Here is a 22006-nt window from a genome sequence, read left to right as displayed (position 1 = left end):
AATTGAATATGTCAGAGGTTATATAAATGACCTGGTAATAAAATTCTTTGAGCCAACTTCTGTCAAAATTGCGATAACAGCTACCATAAAAAAGCTAGTGTGACACACAATGTAATCCAGTAACAACACTTTCTCCATTGTAAATAAAATATCATTGTCATATGGATTATACCTACCCAGATAATCAAGTTATAATAATTAAGAAAAATTTGTAGTATGCACATACATTACTATATCACTGTAATGTGTAACTACACCTGTGACATCTTTTAACATAGATATGAGATACATTTAAGAGTGATGACGTAAATGGAACCATCCACACCTACCATATTCTAAATAAAAGTACATAAGAAATTACCACATGAAAATTTCAAACACTGATATCTTTACTACACAAATTCTACACATTTTCTCATAACATTTTTTTATCCTCTGTAATAAATGGCCTGTGGACAAAGCCTGAAACCAGTTAGTCAATAAATAAACAGTAACTTTTATGTTAAGATTTTCATTTTCAGTATTTGAGACCTGCAAGACGTGATGCACTGAAAACATTTATATGATCCATATGATTATTCTAACATTCTCCATGACAACGTGCTGCCCATTCTTCGAGACGTTTCAATAAGCTGTTTTTCAAGAGACAAAAGGCACATTCACATGACTGCACGCAAACGTTTCTCGTTTGACGAGCAGTCGGACTCTCTATGGCATCTCGGTTGACTTACTAGAACAACGAGCCTTAACCTATAAGCAATTTTTGGAGCCAACTGGAAAAAAGGATGAGATGTAGTCATCAATATCCACATAATCTGGAATGAGTGCCTTCAGGATTATATGGCAAACCTGATGAAGTTTGTGAATTGTCCTCCTTCCCGAATTTGGGCCATTATGAAGACTGGTGGGTGCTGGAGATTAGTTTTTGGTCCAATACGCTTACTGCTGCTCGTATAAGTTGGTTACTTTTACCGTTCACAAGGGTGCAATACAGTGACTGGACTGCGACATCTATTCAATGGTCTATATCTTTGTTTTTATTGCAGTGGGACAGATACGGATTATACTAATGATACAGTTGATCATGGTATGGCCAAGATGAATAGTAAGGACAGTGTTATTGCAATGAAGTTTTGTTCGATGATTATATTGGTGATTGTACATTTCGAGTGGAATGTGCAGAGGCTTCATGATGAGCTCCAGATAAATAGGTGAGTGGAATGGAATCACGAACAGGGAAGTGGAATTGGAGTATGGTAGAGAACTGATAACGAAAGGAATGTGGAGAGCTCGGGGGTGCGGGGAGGAGGGGGCATTAAATAAGGAAACTTGTTTGGTGAACATCGACAGATTGCAAATTTTGGGATGGGGATTTGATGCACTAGCACTGGAAGATGTAGTGCATGGTAGGATGGAGGCGTGATATGACTGGGATATCTAGAATGTGAAATGGAACTGATTCAAGGAGCATGTGGTGGCGGCATATTGTTTAAATACAGAACAGCAGAAATTGCGATTTATTGGTGCATATGTGGTCATTTACAGAGAGTATTATGAAGGAAAGATGTGACAATGGGGAGGGGGGGAGGACAGAGGCGAAACAGGATGTAGGAGGGTGTTACGAGTGACCTGCCTGTGGTGTTGGTACTGACAATAGACTATATCTCGAACATGGAACAGTCAAGTGAGACGATTTCATATATTATTCTGGAATAGAAATTGCTGTGTCGGACATTGCGTAAGAAGGTGGTTGCTCTTGCATTTGGGACTTGTGTGTGGGAACTAGCGTTGCTTATTTATGTTGGTGATCTTGCGTATGTAATGTGTCTCTGGCACCAGGAGATCAACATAGTTGTTTGTTGCCATTACACTGACAAATAAGAGCAATTAGGACGATGAGTAATCGGTAGTTAACAGATATACCGATACTACACAGAAAGAGAATGTGATAGACGACTTTTTGCTTATCTGGTTGCCTTTTCAAATCTGGGCTTTTGAGGGGCATTTAAGATCTCTTCCACGCCGGATGAACTCAGGGTTAACCTCTTGATAGCAGAAGAAGGGGATGTTAGGCGGCAGGGGATTTAGAACTATCTAAGGGAGCTTAGATGTTTATTTAAGGCAATTTGTGTAGTGAACAAAGTAGGGGTCAGAAAGTGAAATATTTATTGTTACATAATCTTTGTGTAGTGTGAATTGGATTATATTGAAGTGAGGGCAATAATGTGTGCACCTTGTAAGTTGTATGCTTCGCCGGTGATGGGCGAGGCATGACAGAATCTCTGACCAGAGAATAGTTTATTGTTAGTTGTTGCTTGTCGCGAGTCTGCGCTAGTCTGCGCGAGTCGACAGTAGAAGTCAGTCTGCGCTAGTCTGCGCGAGTCGACAGTAGTAGTCAGTCGGATATAGTAGTAGCGAGTGGACGGTTGTAGTCGGAGGGTGTCGGCATGCGTCGGCTGTGTGCTCTGCTCGCGACTCTGGTCAGGACTCTGGACGATGAGTATTGTAGTAGAAGGTAAAGAAGCAGCATTGATCATAATTAATAATGTATGTTAATTGTAATTTAATTTGTTCAGAAAAAATGCCCCAATAATAATTTTTCTATAAAGTAACTCTTTTAAAGAAAAACATTCATTTCCATCTAAAGAATATTTCCTATGCATTCCCTCCAAGAATAAAATATATATATATATATATATATATATATATATATATATATATATTATTCTTGGAGGGAATGCATAGGATATATATATATATATATATATATATATATATATATATATATATATATATATATACGCCTGCATTACACGAAGCTGTGTCTATAAATAAGAGCAGATATAGTTGGAGTTTTTATTGAGGTAAGAAATTTGCTTTTGTTATTCAGAATACAGGGCCGAAGGTCAGCGCTGCTGTCCTTATAAAATTTACCAGATATTATTATTTCTGTTAGGAGGTTACATTTCGTTCATGGTTCATTATTTAATTAATATTATTGTGTAGTTCATTTTTCATTTTTCATTTAATAATTTCTGAGGGGAGGTTACGCTTAGCTCCATTTTGCATTATTATTAAACATTATTTTTGTTGGGAGGTTACACTTGGCTCCATTTTCAATTATCATTTAATTAATTTTCTGCGGGGAGGTTACAACCTTATCTCTGAAATCTTATGCTTATGCATTGTTATACACGTTCTGCGATGATTCAAAAGCTGTCTTCATAAGTGTTTCAGTTTTTACACACGTTAGGGTGTAAGTGCGTGTCTTTCAATGTGTTTTTCTTTTACATTTCGTGAAGAGGTCTTAGGCGCTCGCTTCCGCGAAGTACCAAGGTTGTGTGGTTTCTCGCCTGGCTACGCCATCAGGTTCGATAATTTGCAGACAGCCGAGAGAGGTCTCTGGTGAGATGGCTCGCCATTAGCAGGGCGCATTAGCGGCGACCGTTTCCTTCAAGACGGGCCTCCCCTGGGCGCTCGCGCACAATGAATATTGTTTAGGGGAGACTTTTGTTCCAATTAAAGAGATGCTGGCGCTGGATGAGAGCGTGGCTTGGGGCGGGGGGGAGTGGGGAGGAGGGGGGGGGGGGGGTGATGGACTCCTTCCGAAGAAGAGAAGGCTGCCTGGTGACTACCTGTCTGCAAGCGGCGTCTCTCCGAAGATTACACTTAGTTTCGCTTTATCCCGACGGGGAAGCCGACTTCGAATAAACGGGCGGCTGTGGATGGGAGGTCAGAAGGACCCGCGGACACCGTCGATAGATTGCGTTTATACGCACAAGTGGCACCGTTAATGGCGGACACCGAGACGTCTAGACTCCATCTATCTCTCTCTCTCTCTGTTTCGCGTTTCCATTTTCTCTGCCTTCCTCCCCCCTCCCCCTCCCACCCCTTTTCCTTTTATCTTTCATGGCATCCACCACAATTCGCGATAAATTGGGAGTATCAGAAGTAAATTATAAAGCCGACGGCAGCGTTTAATTAAAAATCTGCTCCGTGCCACTGCGCTGCGATTGGGCACTGAGCAACGGCAGCGGCTGTGAGATAAAGTGCGGCCGATCCATTTGCTTTCTTTTGTCATTCACTCCAAATGAAAGAACGCGTGCCGACAATGAGAGAAGATTTAATGTTTTCTAATTAAACCTTTGAGAAAAGTGTGACTGAAAAGATGCACTGCATGCAACACAAAGATAGGCCGTTGTAATTTAGCGGCGATTGAGTCCTCGAGTATTCTCCTCTGCACGCAGCTACGAGACAAAGAAATCTTTGGACAGGTTTCTTGTGTCTTGCATGTAAGGAGAGCCATAAGCGTACGAAAGTATTGTCGATGAGTTGCTGTACAATAGGTTCGGAGTATTGTACGGTAGATACGCTCCAGATACAAAAGTCGAAGAATAAAGAATTAGAATAATAACACCTACAGTATACGAGTCTCTGCAAATAACCTTACCAAACAATGCAGGCAATTTGTGTCTTGTGTAAAGTTATAAGGATACCGACATAGATCCCGATAGATATATCGATTCGTGCCCATCCAGCGTCGTGTACTTGCTGTTAAATTCGTAACTCTTTATCTCACCATTTGTCTCGCCCTTCGACTTTTAGGACTCGACTATGCGAAATAACATAAATCTAAACTCTGGAGACAAATGCGTCCGATGTTACATTCTATTTCATGAAACTTCTATTGTATGCTTTCATTGTGCCTCCTGTTATACATGACATTCCGACCTACAAAAAATTCCTAATAGCGAAGGGCGCTGTAAAATAATTTCCGCTCAATATCAATCCCTTACACGGATTTCAACTCGATGATCGAGAAAGCTGCTTATCACTACTGGAAATGTGGAGGTAACATATCTAGAGATGCTCTCTACCATCTATGAAAACTACGTTTCGGTACTTTTGGTACAGCACAGAAATAACGTAGTAATTGGTATGATTACCGCTAGTGTTCCTAGCATGTATGTGTGTAAGAGAGAAACTGGGACCCGAAGACTAATCTTTGAGTTCTGTTTGTTTGTTTTGCACATAATATTAGTGCCGCACATCGTTAACGTTGGTTAATTGAGTATTTTACGTCCTAAGAAAATACACACTGCATTTTATAAATAATAAAAATTTAAGAACCGCTTAACTTCTGCGCTTCTACTAACTAAAGCAGTTACTTTGTATGCAAGTATAGTTTACCCTCATAAATAAAACAAAACGAATGTAATTATTGTTACTGTCCGCCCCCGGTAGCTGAGTGGTCAGCGCGATGGAATGTCAATCCTACGGACCCGGGTTCGATTCCCGACTGGGTTGGGGATTTTTCTCTGCTCAGGTACTGGGTGTTGTGCTGTCCTAATCATCCTCATTTCATCACCATCGACGCGCAAGTCCCCGAAGTGGTGTCAAATCGAAACAATAGCAGCCGACGAACGGTCTACCCGACGGGAGACCCTAGTCACACAACATTTACATTTTTTTATTGTTACTGGTTTGTATTCAGTAGAACTTCCTCATCACGATGAGAGGCAAGAGATTCCCGTAATTATTGATAAGTGCGAAAGTTGTTTATGATTAACAGAAACATGGACCTTTTTTTTTTTTTTTTTTTTTTTTTTACAGAAATTGCGTTTTCTAAGCTGTTAGATAAATCTGTAATTCGTTATTATTTTTCCTACAACATCCCGCTGTTTCCCGTTACAAATCAACAATTTCCGAATAAAACCTGAGTTAAGCAATGACAATTTCAAATTTTCCTCGAATACTGTTTACTTATTAAGTAACAGACTGGAGCGTAACTATACAAAATAAAATGTTCTGTAGGTAATGCGGCCCTTTACACATCCATACTCAGTTTCTAGAGCGTTCACTGCTTCCGATTTTTAGAGCAATCTGGTAAGACACTTACCGCTTACGCGAAGCAAAGCGATGTGAATGAGGTAACGCCCGATACGTATGCAACACATCTAACGTACAAGTAACGTGGTTACGATCATAACTGATCACAGAGGATAATTACCATACTCTATGCTTCCTCAAGATAGTCTGTGGTAGCTTACGGCAGTTCTACGACTGTGCACGTATCGCAGCATTATAAGGGCAGCCAACTGGCGGCCATGTAAACGAACGTCTCTTCTCTGCCATGGTCCACCTCAGTGAAGCTAACTAGACGTCAAGTGACTGTCTCCGCATGAGGCTAGGAGACGGGTGTTATCACGTTCGCCTAAACCCGCTGTAAATCTTCGTTTCTGCGTACTTGCGTACTGTGATCAGGACGCAACGGTGGCGGTGGATCTGAACTACGTTATATTGGCGCGTATCAGACGGTCTTGTACAAAAAAATGTGTGTAAGGGTTTACGCCCTCCCTACAAGAGTAACTGCTTCAACAGATCGATATATGTAAGTATTAATTGCGCGGGAACTAGTTAAAAGACTCTGGTATCCAGCTTTGACCTGTACGTTGTGTGGATCTTCTTCTCTCATGGAATCAATACTGGTCGAAAACTGGGACGTCCCGTTGTGTTTTTATTTTGCATTAAGCACTTATGTTTGTAAACGGTGCCGTTCTCCAGTTTTTAATTATAAGCTGCTGTGGATGTCATTCTTCTCTGGAACAGACCCGATTTGCACCCTGAGTCTTAATTTTGTGGTTTTTTTTTTTTAATTCATGTAACGAACGTATCATTGTATTTCACACCAAGAGCTGTTGCAGGACGATTGATTCACGGACCAAGTTATACGGCTCCTTCTGTTTATAGCGATTTTACGACTATGGCGAGTGGGGCTGAAGATGGCATCAATGTAATGCCGAAACTGGTAGCACATAAAATAAAATAAACTTCTACAAATCATACGGCTGTTGGTAAATTATTGCATCAAGACATGTTGTAACTAATCATGGATGTTTGGAGTTAGACCTTTAGTGTTTTCATATTGCATTACGAAGAAGTGTCTCTACATCGAAATAGTTTTATTGTTGAACTATTGTAATTGCAGTTATGTTAATATTGCACTTTTGTAACTACTGTTGGCTGTATCGTCTTTGCTGCCAAAGAAAAAAATAAATAAATAAAATTGATTGTTGTACTATGGTGGGCACAAAATATGATTTTCAAAGGCGAAAGCCCATAAGTACTTCTATTTTCACCTAACGTTAATCTTTGCAGTTTTACGTTTACTTTCATTATTTACCAAAATAGCTTATTGCGTTCTTAACGTTTTCCTCTTCATTCTAAGGTAATTTATTTTTATCCCATCGTTTACTGTTTGACGTTAAAAAATTCTGTCGGGCGCCTATCATCACTAAGTTACTAAAATAGAATGTTTTGTGCTTCACAAAACGCTGATAACCACATATTTATATTTACGTCCATCTCTTTAGTCCTCGAGGTATCTATCTGTCTCTTTAACATTATCCTCTTGAATTTCACGTAGTTCCTTTTGCATTCTATTGTCTATAGTTTTTCTTAAGGATTATACGTAACCGCATAGATACCTAGATATTATTTTATCTCAGCGAAGTTTTCGGATCATTCTTCACAACTCAGATACTGAAACTTGCAGTTTTTGATGCAGTGCGAGAGAGAAACTGCAACAAATGGATTATCTGTTGATGATATAGATATTCAATCATGTGCTTATTCACTGTCAGCTACAATCTCCAGGATGAAATCGGGAATGAAATTCTGGAAGCTGGTAAACAGCTTCGGAAGGGTAATAAGCTCTTCAATAGAGTTCGTGGACCCGCAGCCGTAGTTGAAACCGAACGCACCTGCGGATTACAAATATCAGCGGCACTGTCGGAGCACACGGCGGCGTCGCACATATTTCCAATAATTGATGTGATACGTGTTTGCTAGAAATTCAATTGCTGGAACAAAATGCATTTTCGCGATGCATCTCTGTTTCCATGATTGCATTATCAGAGATAATGGGCAGATTATATGGTAGTTTAAAACGAATCACAGTGGTCGAATGAAGCACAAAGACAACATTACAAAGTATCCATCAGGCATTTATTGACATTTGATTTAACTTCGTATCATAACACAGTTCATTGCTCATGATTGGTATTTACCGTAAATTTTCGATTATCTCCCCTTTTGAAGGACGAAACTACAGCCGCTTGCCATTCGAGCGCGTAATGCGTCGCTGTTTGATTCACAGGGCCAAACGCTGGAAGTTCCCAGACGATTGCTAACGTAGTTCTGTAGCACAGTTATATGATTTACTTTCGGTATAACGTATATGAGAATACCAAGCTGGATTGGTAATTTACTTTGTAATTCACTTTAAACGTATTATGAAGTCTTGTTAGTTCTTCAGTACTTCAACGAATAGGTTACAATTTAAAGTCTGTCTGCTATGGTTCGGTCCGGGATTCGAGTTCCGGTACTTCCACGGATTTTTCCTTAGTGGGAGGACTGGAACAGCGTGCACTCAGCCTCGTGGTGCTAACAGCGGAGCTGCTTGAATGACAGGTAGCTACTCCACGATCAAGAAAGCCGACAGCGGCTACGTGAGCCGCGTGCTAAGCCCGCATACTGCAACCAGTGACACTTTTGGCAGGGGATGACAATCCGGTCAGTCAGTCTCGACTGACCTATTAGGACCACAACACGGAGCTTAGCTGTGCGTTGCTAATTTGCTCCAGACCCCACTTTTTTCTCCATCTAAAACCACTTGTTCATTGTGTTTCATGTTTTCCTTATCAGTTACAACAAATCGCTGTCAATATTTATACTTTATGTCTCCTAGAATCATTGAAGGCACCACTTTCGCTTAAAGAGGACAATAAAAGTAGGTTCCTCATGAAAGTAGTAGTTCCTAGGCCATGAAATGGCCAGTGCTTCAGTGGCAGTAAGGAAATTCAACACGTTCGTTCTACAGTACGTCAAGCAATATGTTACAGCTCGAAACATTCATAATTCTCTCTGCAGCTCACTTTCTGTTCTACATCGACATCTACAAACATATTCTGGAGCCAACGTATGGTGCTTGGCGGAGTTAAACCTGAGCCACCACTAATTTCCTATCCTATTTCAATCGCAAATAGAGCTAGGGGTAAACGGCTGTCTATATGCCTTTTCACAGTCCCTAATTTCTCTCTTCGTCGTGGTTCTTACCTGAAACGTACATTAGCGGCAGTAGAATCGTTATGGATTCAGCCTCAAATTCCCTTCCTCTAAATTTTCTCTGTAGTGTTACTCAAAGAGAACGTCGCCTTTCCTCCTGGACCTACCATCTGAGTTTCCGAAGTACTTACATGTTAATAGAATCTAATGGTAACAAATCTAGCACCCTGCCTCTGAATTTCTTCGATGTCTTCCTCTAATTCGACCTGGTGCGGATTCCTTTACAGATGAACCGCACTTTCCAAAAATTCTCCCAATAAACCGAAGTTGACCATTCGCCTTCCATACTACAATTCTAGCATGCTAGTTGAATTCCATACCGCTTTGAACCGTTGCGACACATATTTAATCAACGTGCCTACCTCAAGCATCACTCTACTAATGTTATATCTGAATATTACGGGTTTCTTTTTCCCTCTCATCTGCATCAATTTACATTTTTCTACATTCAGAACTAGCTACCATTCATCACACCAAATATAAATTTTGTCTAAGTCATCTTGTATCCTTCTAGAACTCAAGGACACCTTCCCTTGCACCACAACAAACAGACACAGTCGGCTAGTTATCCTGTCCACCAGATCATTTATGTTTACAGAAAGTAACAGTGGGCCTATCACACATCCCTGGAGCGCTTCTGAGCATACCCTTGTCTGTGATGAGCACTCTCCGTCTGGAATACGTACTGGGTTTTATTACTTAAGAAGCCGTCGACCCATTTACATATCTGGTAACCTATTGCGCATCCTCGTAACTTTGCTAAAAGTTTTCAGTGGGGCGCCGTGTGAAATGCTTTTCGGAAACTTAGGAAATTGGAGTCTGTCTGTCTGCTTCATCCATGGTTTTTACCATATGACGTGAGAAAATTGCAAGATGAGTTTCGCACGAGTAATGCTTTCAAAAATCGTGCTTGTACGTAGACAGAAGGTTTTTCATCACAAGGAAATTAATTATATTCGAACTGGGAATATGTTCAACAATTCAGCACCACACCGATGTTAAGGATATTGGTCTGCAACCATGCGCGTCCGTTCCTTTACCCTTCTTACACACAGGAGTCACATGCGCTTTTTTCCATTAAGTTGGTCTTCGCGCAGGGTGAGACAATCGCGATAAATGTTACCTAATACAAACAAACTCACTCCGAATAGGCCTTGAGCGCCCAACAGTACCAACCGGCCGCCACGTCATCCTCAGCCCTTAGGCGTCACCGGATGCGGATACGGAGAGGCATACGGTCAACACACTTCTGCCCCTGTCGTTGTCAGTTTTCGTGACCTGTGCCGCTACGCCTCAATCAAGTATTTCCTCAATTGGCCTCACAAGGGCTGAGGCCACTCCGCTTGCCAACAGCACTGACCTGGACGGTGACCCACCCAACTGCTAGCCAAGCCCGACTGCGCTTAACTTCGGTGATGTGACGCGAACCGGTGTTACCATTGCAGCAAGGCCGCAGGCTAATGCTGTAGAACACTCTTTGATAAAGCGAAGTGGGATTCCATCCGGGTCTGGTTAGTAATTTGCTTCAGTTCATTAGTAATTGAATTCATGTTTTCCTTTTCTTCCTCTACATCTCCTTCTTCTCTTACTCCTCCTCTTCCTCCTCCTCCTCCTCCTCCTCCTCCTCCTCCTTGGCACTCTTGCCATTTACTACGGGTCCGATTTTTCAGTATTTTACGAACTTTATTTTCCTAATTGCATTTTGTCTGGATACACTTCCTAACGCCACAATTGTCAAGGTAAACTAAGCGAGGAAAGTCTTGTGTAGCATCTGTTAGTGAATCTGTGTGATAGTAATTTTAACTATTTGTGTACCGTGTTTTATGAGGCGGACTGTGAGAAACAGCCGAGGATTTGCCTAAACAAGGGAGGGAGACAGCCTAAAAGTGACACTCATGCTTGCTGATGCACCGGCCCACGATCGTTAGGACTCGCTCCAGCTCAACTTTATCTCGTACCGCTCAGAGTAGAGAGCACTGGGCTTTACGCTGCACAAACAAGACATGTTTTGTTTCTCACAAGGAGAGGTCCCCAATGATGCAGTCGACTTTCTGCAACCACCTATATGGTGGTGTAGGTTAAGAGCTCAGGTACCACACACTCAAGTCATTGACCCTGGGGGCCCTTGTTTACGAGTAAAAGCCGAAAACAACTTAGCCTGTTCCTCTATTGCATTAAATTAGCCGTCGATTCTCGACTGCCATGGCAGCGTATTGCGTAGCGATCAGTAGCGTAACAGAGTGGGAAACCGAGGGTGGCGGGTTCGAATCCAATCACGCTTCTATACTTTCTCCTTTCATCCTACATTTTATCTTTCTTCAGTTATTTGCTTCAAATATAATGTCTTTAAATTTTCTAAACCTTTGCCAAGTCATTTTAACCATCTAACTAACTTTTTTAGTTATTCTCATTTCTCCATTGCGCTCAAAATCATTGGTGGATTTAAAGGTTGTTTATGGTGGACGAGAAAATCCGAAAATTAACATATAGTTGTACAGAAAGGCTTACCTCCTCATGCAAACCCTCTTCTTCATCCTCGCTGTTTAAAGTCAGGCCATTTCCTGAACGCTAGCGCATCAGAATTTATATCATCAGGAGGGTTTCCAGAAATGACAGATCTGTCCTCGTAAATAGACAATCTGTAGCGTAACGCATTCGTGAATGTTGATGAATTTGCGTTGTCGGACATTTTAAAAGCGGCACACTCGTAAAACAAATGTAAGAGGAAAACGCAAGAAATAAACCAAAAGAACTCATTTGTAACTGGTAGGCGCAGATCTACCAATGACTTTGAGCCCATTGGATAAATGAGAACAAATAAGAAAGTCCTTACGATGGTTAAAATGACGTGGCAGAGGATTAGAAAACTTAAAAACATTATATTCAAGGCTACCTGGGTTCTTAGCCTAGAACACCACATCGGTGGTTGCAAAAAGTCGATTGCACCACTGGGGACTACTCTTTGTCAATGATTCGTAATCTCCATGGTTACTCACATTTTTCTGAAATGTCTCGTAGAATCGGTAGAGAAACCAGTCGCACTTAAGAAGCCAATAAAAGTAGGATGGTCTTGGGAAACATGAAACCCCCAAAGCAGCAGCTATGTACATAAAAATAACAAAAATCATGACAAAATTTAAACACGAAGAATGCGGACAGGCGAGAAACATGAGATACAAGAGTGAAATGAGCAACTGTAAACACTACCATCAACATTCATGAAGTAGACGTTTCCTAAAACGAGGTGGTTATTTACTAATTGTTGTTATATATCACTAATACGCAAAAAGAGAGCCACAAATATCTTACAATGTTGAAAATATGCTTGCTTTCATGAAGAACATTGCAAAATACTAAGTGAACTTCTTCGTGTTTTACGACTCACAAGATGTTTGCTATATTTACGTTATTTCTCTGAACGAAGTAATTGCTCCACAACAATCCTAGTAAAAGTTCCTCTAATATAAACATGCGGATTATGAAGTTTGATATTTGTTACCAAATTTTTTTCAATGAATCTATAGTATGATGCAAAGATTTTGTAACTAGCCGAAATGATGTAGGAGACACACATGTATGAAGATGTAAAGGTTTTCCAGAAAGAGATTCTTGTTAAGGGACATAAATAATGTAGGCGTAGTGGCACACAAACAACGCTGAGCTAAAATTTTCCAGACTGGAGTGATGTACCAGTCACCTTTCTAGGACTGACACGTTTATCATTATCTACAGGAGATCAGCAGTTGGCCGGCCGCGGTGGTCTCGCGGTTAAGGCGCTCAGTCCGGCACCGCGTGACTGCTACGGTCGCAGGTTCGAATCCTGCCTCGGGCATGGATGTGTGTGATGTCCTTAGGTTAGTTATGTTTAAGTAGTTCTAAGTTCTAGGGGACTGATGACCACAGAAGTTAAGTCCCATAGTGCTCAGAGCCATTTTTTTAGATCAGCAGTTGGAGTTAGAATATTTAGTGTTAACTTCAGTTTGGGAGGGAAACCAGGCGGAATTGCTCAATCATGATATGTGGACCGCTGTGGAAATGGGTTTACTAGAGAATGAGTAATGTACAGTACTGGAACGTCATGCAGGATGAATTTTGATTATTCAAGTAAAATATAAGTACTTCCTCAAGAATTACCATCCATTCGCTTTGCATCTTCCCTCTGAATTTAATACTTTCTTATCTCTTTTAAAGCTTTGCCATTTCTGCCTTTTAGTTAGCTTTAGAAAACGTATAATGTAGGAAATTACAAAGGCAGAAAAAGTTAGTACACTAATAACATCGCTTACACATCAGAATCATGTAACTTGGGATGCATAAACTAGAAATAATTACTTTTAAATGCATGAGGGCTATACGAAAAGAAAGTCCGATCGGGCGTGAAATAGTAAAACTCCGATGAAGCTTTACACAGATTTGTTGGGCAGTGTGTGTAACAGGCCATCGACCACGTCAAGTCACACTTTTAAGTTCTGAGCGCAGCGTAAGCACCCTATAAAGCAGTGTCTTCAGCTAGGTACGCGTGCACGCTGAGAGATTTCGCTTGATGTCATGCAGCCCACATAAGATAACTATCATGCGTTTCCACTTTCATGACAATTATTCGTCGCCCTCTGCAGGGGCAATGAAAATGCTACTGCACCAGTTTTGGTGGGAGGTATTTGACAACCCACATTACAGCCCGTAATTGGTTCTCCTGAGCTTCAGCTCTGCTGACATGAACTGCTGGCTATGAAGAAAACATTTTGGAACAGACAAAGAGCTGTGGGTCAGCGTAGAGAATTGGCAGAAAGCGCAGACAGCTGCCTTCTATAACTATTGTAATGGAGAGTTGGTAGAACACAACGACAAATGTCTCAGTCGGAGCGGCGACTATGTAGAGAAGTAGCTGGAAGCTGTAGCTAACTGTTGCAAATAAAATATTTTTGATTTTCACAGTAGTTCCCATTTCGCGACCGATTGGACCTTGCTTCCCGAATAGCCCTTGTAATCCCATTGGATCGGCTAACTGTTTTCTTCTAGTAGACAATACTTCTATCTTTGTTAGACATTTACGTACATTGGTAAACGGTGTTTCTTTTTAAAATGACCTCCAGACGTCATCTACACAACCAACGTTTAATAAATGAAAAATGGGAATTGTGTATTACAGATACGACATTGTAATGTTGACCCCAAAATCGCCTCATACACAGGCGGGCTTAGTGGTCTAATGTTAAGGTTCGAGCCTTGAGACCGGAAGGTCGCAGCACCGAACCACGGCCAAACATCGTAATTCTTCCGTCTGCCTTTGCGATACTTATCCTCTCAGTGACGTGAAGATAAGGCAGGAAAGACACGTGGTTCGGGTTCCACGTCAAACTCTAGGTCCCCTTCGACGATAGGATAGCTGTGGTTGGGTAAGGGCGTGAAAGTTATCGAAGTGGCGTCCAGTTGAAATAATTGGCTAACAGACGGCTGAACATTCCTCTCAAGGGACTGTCAGCCACCAGTCATGCCATTCGAATATATTTCACCATTACACACATACACATATACACACACACACACACACACACACACACACACACACACACACACACACACACACACACACACTACAAGCGTGCGCGGTACAGTATACCCACTAGCGTCATCTGAAATTTATTCAGGGTTGGGGGTTGGGCGGCGGGGTTGGACGAGACACTATAACTTAAATTTTATATATGAAGGACTTGGTCAGTTTCGAGATTTGTGATGGAAAAAGAACTAAATTTTATAGGTGACACAAAAACCTTACTAAAACCCAGAGAGTAAAAACTCCGTATGGCAAATTTCGAAGGACGAGGGAGGAGGTTAAAAGTCCCCCCCCCCCTATTCATTATGAATACAGAATTTAAACGGAATCAGATAAAGTTGACGATTCAGGCAGCTCAGGACCACGTTAAGATCTCTATTATATCTCTCTACATCCATCATTCCCCGAAACTCTTTCATTTTCTCAAAATGAGCTCTTTTCCTCTCATCTGACCGTTTGACCCCAGTTCTTTCCCTCTAGGTTTCGTCTTCCTAAAAAAACCTTTAAATTTCTTGACTGCCAATCTGAATTTGACTCTGTTGAATAAGGCCTCCTACTCAATCTACATTCCTTGAAGTCGTGTTTGGTTTTACCATGTTATCTGTTTGCCTGTTTTGGAAGAACATGTGGATCTCCTTTGTTAATCTGTCTTCTTTCATTCGCTCTAGATATCCACAGAGCATATCACGTATTTTCGTAATCCCATCAGTTATTTTAAGGCAGAATGTATACACAGGGTGAGCACAAAGTCTTGCCCTGATTATAACAATTTATTACAGAATAATCGTTTGACATAATAATTTACATTTGATGCCGTTATATAGATTAGTGTTACTAGTTTTTTTTTTAAGTCCACTTACGTTAGTAAACCTCAACAGTAGAGAAACTTTTGTGAAGGAATCCGTGTCCAGAAACGTAGCGTTTCGAAGTAAAATATGTTTGAATATCACATCTCTTTCAGATCTCACACTCATTTCACCCATATATTCGTCCAGCCCACACACCCAGTAATTTTTACCTTTCTCAGTCAAGTTTGTCCTGCCCTCATAGTGTGACACAGCTCTCCCCTGGGTCATCGCTCGCGTTTCTCGCCACCTCTCTGACGGCCTTGTATTTAACTCAGTATTTCTCCTTTCCTCTTTCTCTAGTTAATCTTCACTACAGCCGCTTAGTGTTAACGTCTCAGTAACATGCTGTATTACATTCATCACCGTTGTCCTATCGTGTGTGATTCTTGTATCTTTGTTTTTACTGCTTATAGACGCAGTTTCACAGATCCTGTTCAAGGCTTCTAGGAGTTTTAGGGGGGAAGGGGGGGGGAGGACAGTAGAGAAACTTTTGAGAAGGAATCCCTGTCCAGAAATGTAGCGTTTCGAAGTAAAACACGTTTGAAGACCACATCTGTTTCAGATCTCTCGCTTCACACTTCGCACACAGAGGAAACAATGAACTTTGAACCGCGCGCTCTACAAGAGCCCATAGCATTGGCAATACTTCGGGTACTTGTCGTCGGGTTCTCTTCTACGCAGGAGGAATTTACTTTTCAAAGTAGAGAGTTCGTCGCGTCCGTGAAGTGTCAGAGTCAATCGTGCAAGTTGTGAAAATGTCAGTTTAACCACAGTCGTTAGCGCAGTGCTACTTAAACTACAAACGAATCACCTCTTTCCATTCGGAGTATTTGCAGTCTGTGTTCAAGTTTAGCCAACAGCGCTTTCGTACCTTTGGCTAGTCGCTTACATTCAATCTTTTATTTCGACCTCGAACTCGCACAGCGTTTGTCGCTTGTACGTCGTGTTTCGCCAATACGACTCTTGCTATTCTCGACACTCGCCCGTCCTTCGATGCCTGTCTCGTTTGAGAGCTACTGATTGAGTCGAGGTGTTCCTACTATATTGTTAAAGGCACAGTAAATGGATGAGCCTGTGTGCACGCGACAAGTGTATGGATCCTTACACCTGGGTTAACTTCTATTGGACTTACGGTTTTAAATTTTAACTTGGCAGAAGATAATGGAACCAGTAATATTTTTACGTATGCGCGTGACAGAACTAGGAAAATTTAACGAAAAGCTGGCCTCCTACAATTTGTGTTCGTGAATCTTCTGACAAACACAACACAGGAGTTAGATTCAGAGGAGCTGCATAGAAAGAGGCTGAAATCAAGACAGATATAAAACCGGGAGATGGGCTGTGACCAGTTTTGTTCATCGTGCACAGTATGAAGTGATCGGAAAGTGATGAGCAGTTAACGATGAAATGGTTTTGTCATGTAGGGTGCCTAGCCTTCGCAAAGGTCCAAACAAAAAACCCAAGAACGTAAGCAAGGTAGCCACAACGGTGGCACTGACGACTGCCTATAGCAAAGCGAATCACACTGGCAAACCGAGCGAGGTGGCGCAGTGGTTAGACACTGGACTCGCATTCGGGAGGACGACGGTTCAATCCCGCGTCCGGCCATCCTGATTTCGGTTTTCTGTGATTTCCTTAAATCGCTCCAGGCAAATACCGGGATGGTCCCTTTGAGAGGGCACGGCCGACCCCCATCCTTCCCTAATCCGATGAGACCGATGACCTCGCTGTCTGGTCTCCTTCCCCAAACAACCCAACCCAACCCAACACACTGGCGATTGGCAAACACGAGAAGGCACTGCGAAAAATACGTACAAATACAAGTGCCTTCGAGAAACAGGGTCAGTGAGGTGATAATAGAAAGGTTGAAAAATATATATCTAAAGGATGTTTCATGGTGGCTACTGTAGCCCTGGGGTTATTGAAGGACGTAGTAGATAAAATTTTAACGAGGAAATCTACCATCTGGATACGAATTACAGTTTTCTGTAAAACGCTGCGGTAGGACTGAATGACAAATGATTCTTTTACACTGAAGAGCCAAGGAAAAACTACTACACCTGCTTAATATTGTGTAGGACCCCCGAGGGCAAGCAGAAGTGCCGCAATACGACGTGTCATGCACTCGAGTAATGTCTGAAGTAGTCCTGGAGGTAAGTGACACCATGAATCCTGTAGGGCTGTCCACAAATCAGTACGCGTACGAGGGGATGGAGATCTCTCCTTAACATCACGTTGCAAGCCATCCCAGATATGCTGAATAATACTTACGCCTGGGGAGTTTTGTGGGCAGCGGAAGTGTTTAACCTCAGAATATTCCTGGAAGCACTCTGTAGCAATTCTGGACGTGTGGTACGTCGCATTGTCCTGCTAGAATTGCCCAAGTCCGTCGGAATGCACAATGGACTTGAATGGATAAAGGTGACCAGACAGGATGCTTACGTACGTGTCACCTGTCAGAGTCGTATCTAGAGGTATCAGGGGTCCCGTATCACTCCAACTGCACACTCCACACCGTTACTGAGCCTCCACCGGCTTGAGCAGTCCCCTGCTGACATGCTGGGTCCATGGATTCATTAGGTTGTCTCCATACTGGTGTAAGTCCATCCGCTGGATACAATTCGAAAAGAGACTCGTCCAACCAGGCATTGTGTTTCCAGTCATCAACAGTCGAATGTCAGTGTTGCCTGTCCCAGGAGAGGCGTAAGGCTTTGTGTCGTGCAGTCATCAAGGGTAGACGAGTGGGCCTTCGGCTCCAGAAGCCCATATCGATGATGTTTCGTTGAATAGTTCGCACGGTAACACTTGTTGATGACCCAGCACTTAAATCTGCAGCAATTTACGGAAGGGGTGTACTTCCGTGACGTTGAACATTTCTCTTCAGTCGTCGTTGATCCCGTTCTTGCAGGATCTTTTTCAGGCAGCAGCGATGTCAGAGATCTGATGTTTTACCGGATTCCTGATATTCACGGTACACTCGTGAAATGGTCGTACGGGAAAATCCCCACTTCAACGCTACATCGGAGATGGTGTGTCCCATCGCTTGTGCGCCGACTATAACACCACGTTCTCTGTATTTGAATTAGCATGCCTATACCAGTTTCTTTGGCGCTTCAGCGTACGTCTCGCTTGGTCAGGCTGTCTGAAGTGCTCAGGAGATTCATATACACACCCAATTCCACTCTCCTGGAGGAACTACAGTATATTCTGTTTACAGATTTCTCCAGAGGATATAACAGAAACATACTGGTCAAGGATCAAAAGGTAACATTGTAGACACTCCGTCGCGCAGTAAGGATTCTGGTTTGCAGTCACAATTTCTCGGTGAAAGATTCTGATTTAGGTAATGCTGAAAATTAATTAAAAATATACATTCGGAAAAATTATGTATAATGGATTTAAGCACAGGCTCTAGTTTCGTTAAAAGCCACATAAAATAACGACCAAAATCTTTGTAATCGAGCAACAGTTTTCCGTGGAGAAAGATTTTAAGGAAACACAGCTCGGCAATAGCTGACTGCAGCCTGTGATTTCACTTCTATGAACATCAAAACATCCAACACGAGACAGCTGCTGAAGACATAGTTTTGATGACTTGTAAAAGTCGAAATAGAACACGGCTACCAGTTTGTAAACATTATGATAGTCACTGTTCATAGCCCTTTTTATTTTGACATCCATGTTTCTCACTTCTCCAAGCAATACAGCTAGTCAGAAATACTTCGATAAACTTGAGACTTCTTATATACGGTTAATCTGATTATTTGGACCAAGGGAAATCAAGGTTATAAGCAAGACTATCTTTGTTTGCAGGTCCAGCGTTCTGGGGTCTAATCAACCCTGAGTGGAGCCTCTGCAACAAGGGCCGGCGCCAGTCGCCCATCAACCTGGAGCCTAACAAACTGCTCTTCGACCCAAACCTGCGCGTGCTGCACATCGATAAGCACAGGGTGAGTTACGACAAATTTCCCTTGGTAATGGAGCTAGGATCTGGTCAATCTGTGTGAAATAATCAAAGTGGGCTGAAAGAAATATGACCAAAGCAGAAATCCCTACCTACTGACAGAAGTTTTCAGCACGAATAGGCTATTGTTGATACCAGTGTAACTTAGGTTTAAGGATATCCGATATGCTATCATCAGGTTGCTTCCCTAACAGCTACCCATTGCCTGCTGCAGAGATTTTTCCGTATTTTGTTAATTTTTTCACTATTTCCACTCACCTCTTTTTTCCACATTCATTCAGAGGGCACTTCTTCGATGATTGTCATCATCGGTATGCCGATCTGAGTGGTATTCGGGTCTCACCTCTTGATGATTTCCTTTCATCTTGAGTGGTCATAACAGTAACTAATAAAGACATATCCGTTGTATACGTTTTCTGAATTTTGGTAGTGGTGAGCATACACGTGAAATAAGTAAGGACACTTCTCTTAGGGCAGGCCAACTACTACGAATACTTCTCATGGAACTGGAGATAACTAAACCAAATGAAATATTCTGCTGGGCATGAAACCTGCAACACCGGGAAGGATAGCAAATAAAGAAAATTTACTTATTGTGAACATACGTTATAGTAAAAAGACTATATATGATCCAATTTTTAGATGAATTGGAGCTGCGCGTGGTTCGAAATTCAGTATCGAAAACTGTCATGGTTTGGCAGCAATAACGCCTCTAATTAGGCTGGGCATCAACTCGAACTGATCTTGGGTATATAATTCTATACTTCTCCCAAAAACCAGTATGTAAGTGAATTTAACCTAGTCACAATTAATAGTGAGAGAGACACACCATTGAAACCCAGTGCTGAATTTAATGAACGCAACGGATTTGCTAATCTTATAAATTATTTTCTTCCTAGCGGCGAATCTTAAGATGGGAGATTGGCATAATAGTTACCATTAAAAAGGATTAAATGTGATTATAGACTCAAGATTTAAATGCGCTCCATGATTTAGTATAAAAATATTTTGCAATCGCAAGGCATTCAAAACAATTACGAAATTATCAACGTTTCAGTGACATACTTTCCGATGAGACCTGCAAAATTAAGACTGTCAGTTGGCAAAGTTACTAAATGGATTGGAGTTCCATAATAATGTCTCATGTGATTGTTTGAAATGCATTGCAGCTTGACTTTATGACGATTTCAGTGACTGTTCGTCTTGATCAAGAGCCTAAGAATCCCAAAGATCTGATGATACACTGACGAGCATGAGGCAGTGAAAACTATCATCAATTTGACTGACAGACCCATGCTGGTCCTATTATGCTGAAGCCGTAAGCGACGCTCAGCATAATCTTCGATGCAACACGAGCAGAATGTAGCCACCACTTCTAGCTGCCATGAAGTTCGATGCTCTGCAATTGCTGACTGCAGTCTGTGACTTCACTTCTGTGAACATCAAAACATCGAGCACGAGACTACAACTGAAGACACAGTTTGCGTTGTTTAGCGATGACTGGTAAAAGCCGAAACTGCGTACAGATACAAATTTATGAATATAAATGCGGACGTTGCGGCTACAAACGTTAATGTGATAATCACTGTCCATTGTCCATTTTTATGTAGCCTTCCATGTTTCTCACTCCTCTGAGCAACACAGCTCGTCAGCTGAGGACTTGAATATTGGACTCCAGATGGCTTCTGTAGTTGAGAGTGCAGCGCGGAGAGCGCCAATCTCTTCACCTCCAAGCCCCTCAACGAAGTTTCTCCTTTTCCAGTCTGTTAAAAGCTACATTCTCACTTCTTCATGACAACAAAACGCGAGCATAAAACCCCTAAAAAATTACTAAAGCTCACTAACAGTATAATTGTTTAACTGAATAGTGCACCAAGAAATGGCGAAACATCAACAAGCCAATAAGCTGAATTTCTCCTCTCTCCGTTTCAAAAACTTCCTGCAAAGTGTTATGTTCTCCTAGCATCGCTTCTATCGCACCAATCAGCGTTCTCACAACCACCAGATAGCCTCACGTAATTCGTCCGCTGAAATATTGGAAAAAGCTGTCCATAAGGCTAGTCACCGACTCTGCTGCAGCTTTTCAACCTTTAATAGGTCAAAGCTGTTACGCCACGATTTTGGAAAGTCATGAGATATTTATCTGCTGATGCTCTTCTCTTAACACGACCCTTGCACCAGCTACCCACTGACAGACATCCAAAGTGGACATAATGTGTAGGACAATCAAACAATTTAAAATCAAAGAAGGTGAAACAGTCTATAGTAAACTGAGTGAAAGTCTAAATCGGCAATAGCCTTCTATTGTACTTTTCCCTGTATGACGACCGGTTATCCACATTGGAGCCATGCTAAAACATGCGGAATAGACCTTGCGCCAGCACACCGCCCGGCTAAGCGACTTTCTCCTCGACAAGGCGAGACCGTTGCACCTGTTTCTCTCTTCCACTATAGTTCTGCAAAACCCTGCTTGCTCTGGGCTCCTTATGGATCATTTCATTGGGCGTCGCTACA

The 22006-nt window shown here is 41.8% G+C and overlaps 1 protein-coding gene across 1 annotated transcript in view; it reads left to right on the top strand.

The window, feature by feature from the left end:
- Positions 1-19207: 19207 nt before the first annotated feature.
- LOC126474635 (carbonic anhydrase-related protein 10) overlaps positions 19208-22006 on the top strand; it is a 648234-nt gene continuing 645435 nt past the window's right edge. Inside the window, exons 1-2 of the mRNA XM_050102114.1 lie at positions 19208-19238; positions 19342-19478. Coding sequence (XP_049958071.1) covers positions 19208-19238; positions 19342-19478 — 168 coding nt within the window. The remainder of the gene's footprint in view (positions 19239-19341; positions 19479-22006) is intronic.

The sequence above is a fragment of the Schistocerca serialis genome, chromosome 4 (genome assembly GCF_023864345.2).
Source record: "Schistocerca serialis cubense isolate TAMUIC-IGC-003099 chromosome 4, iqSchSeri2.2, whole genome shotgun sequence".
NCBI lineage: Eukaryota > Metazoa > Arthropoda > Insecta > Orthoptera > Acrididae > Schistocerca > Schistocerca serialis.
Note: the sequence above shows the minus strand (reverse complement) of the source record. Positions and strands in the feature narration are given on the sequence as shown.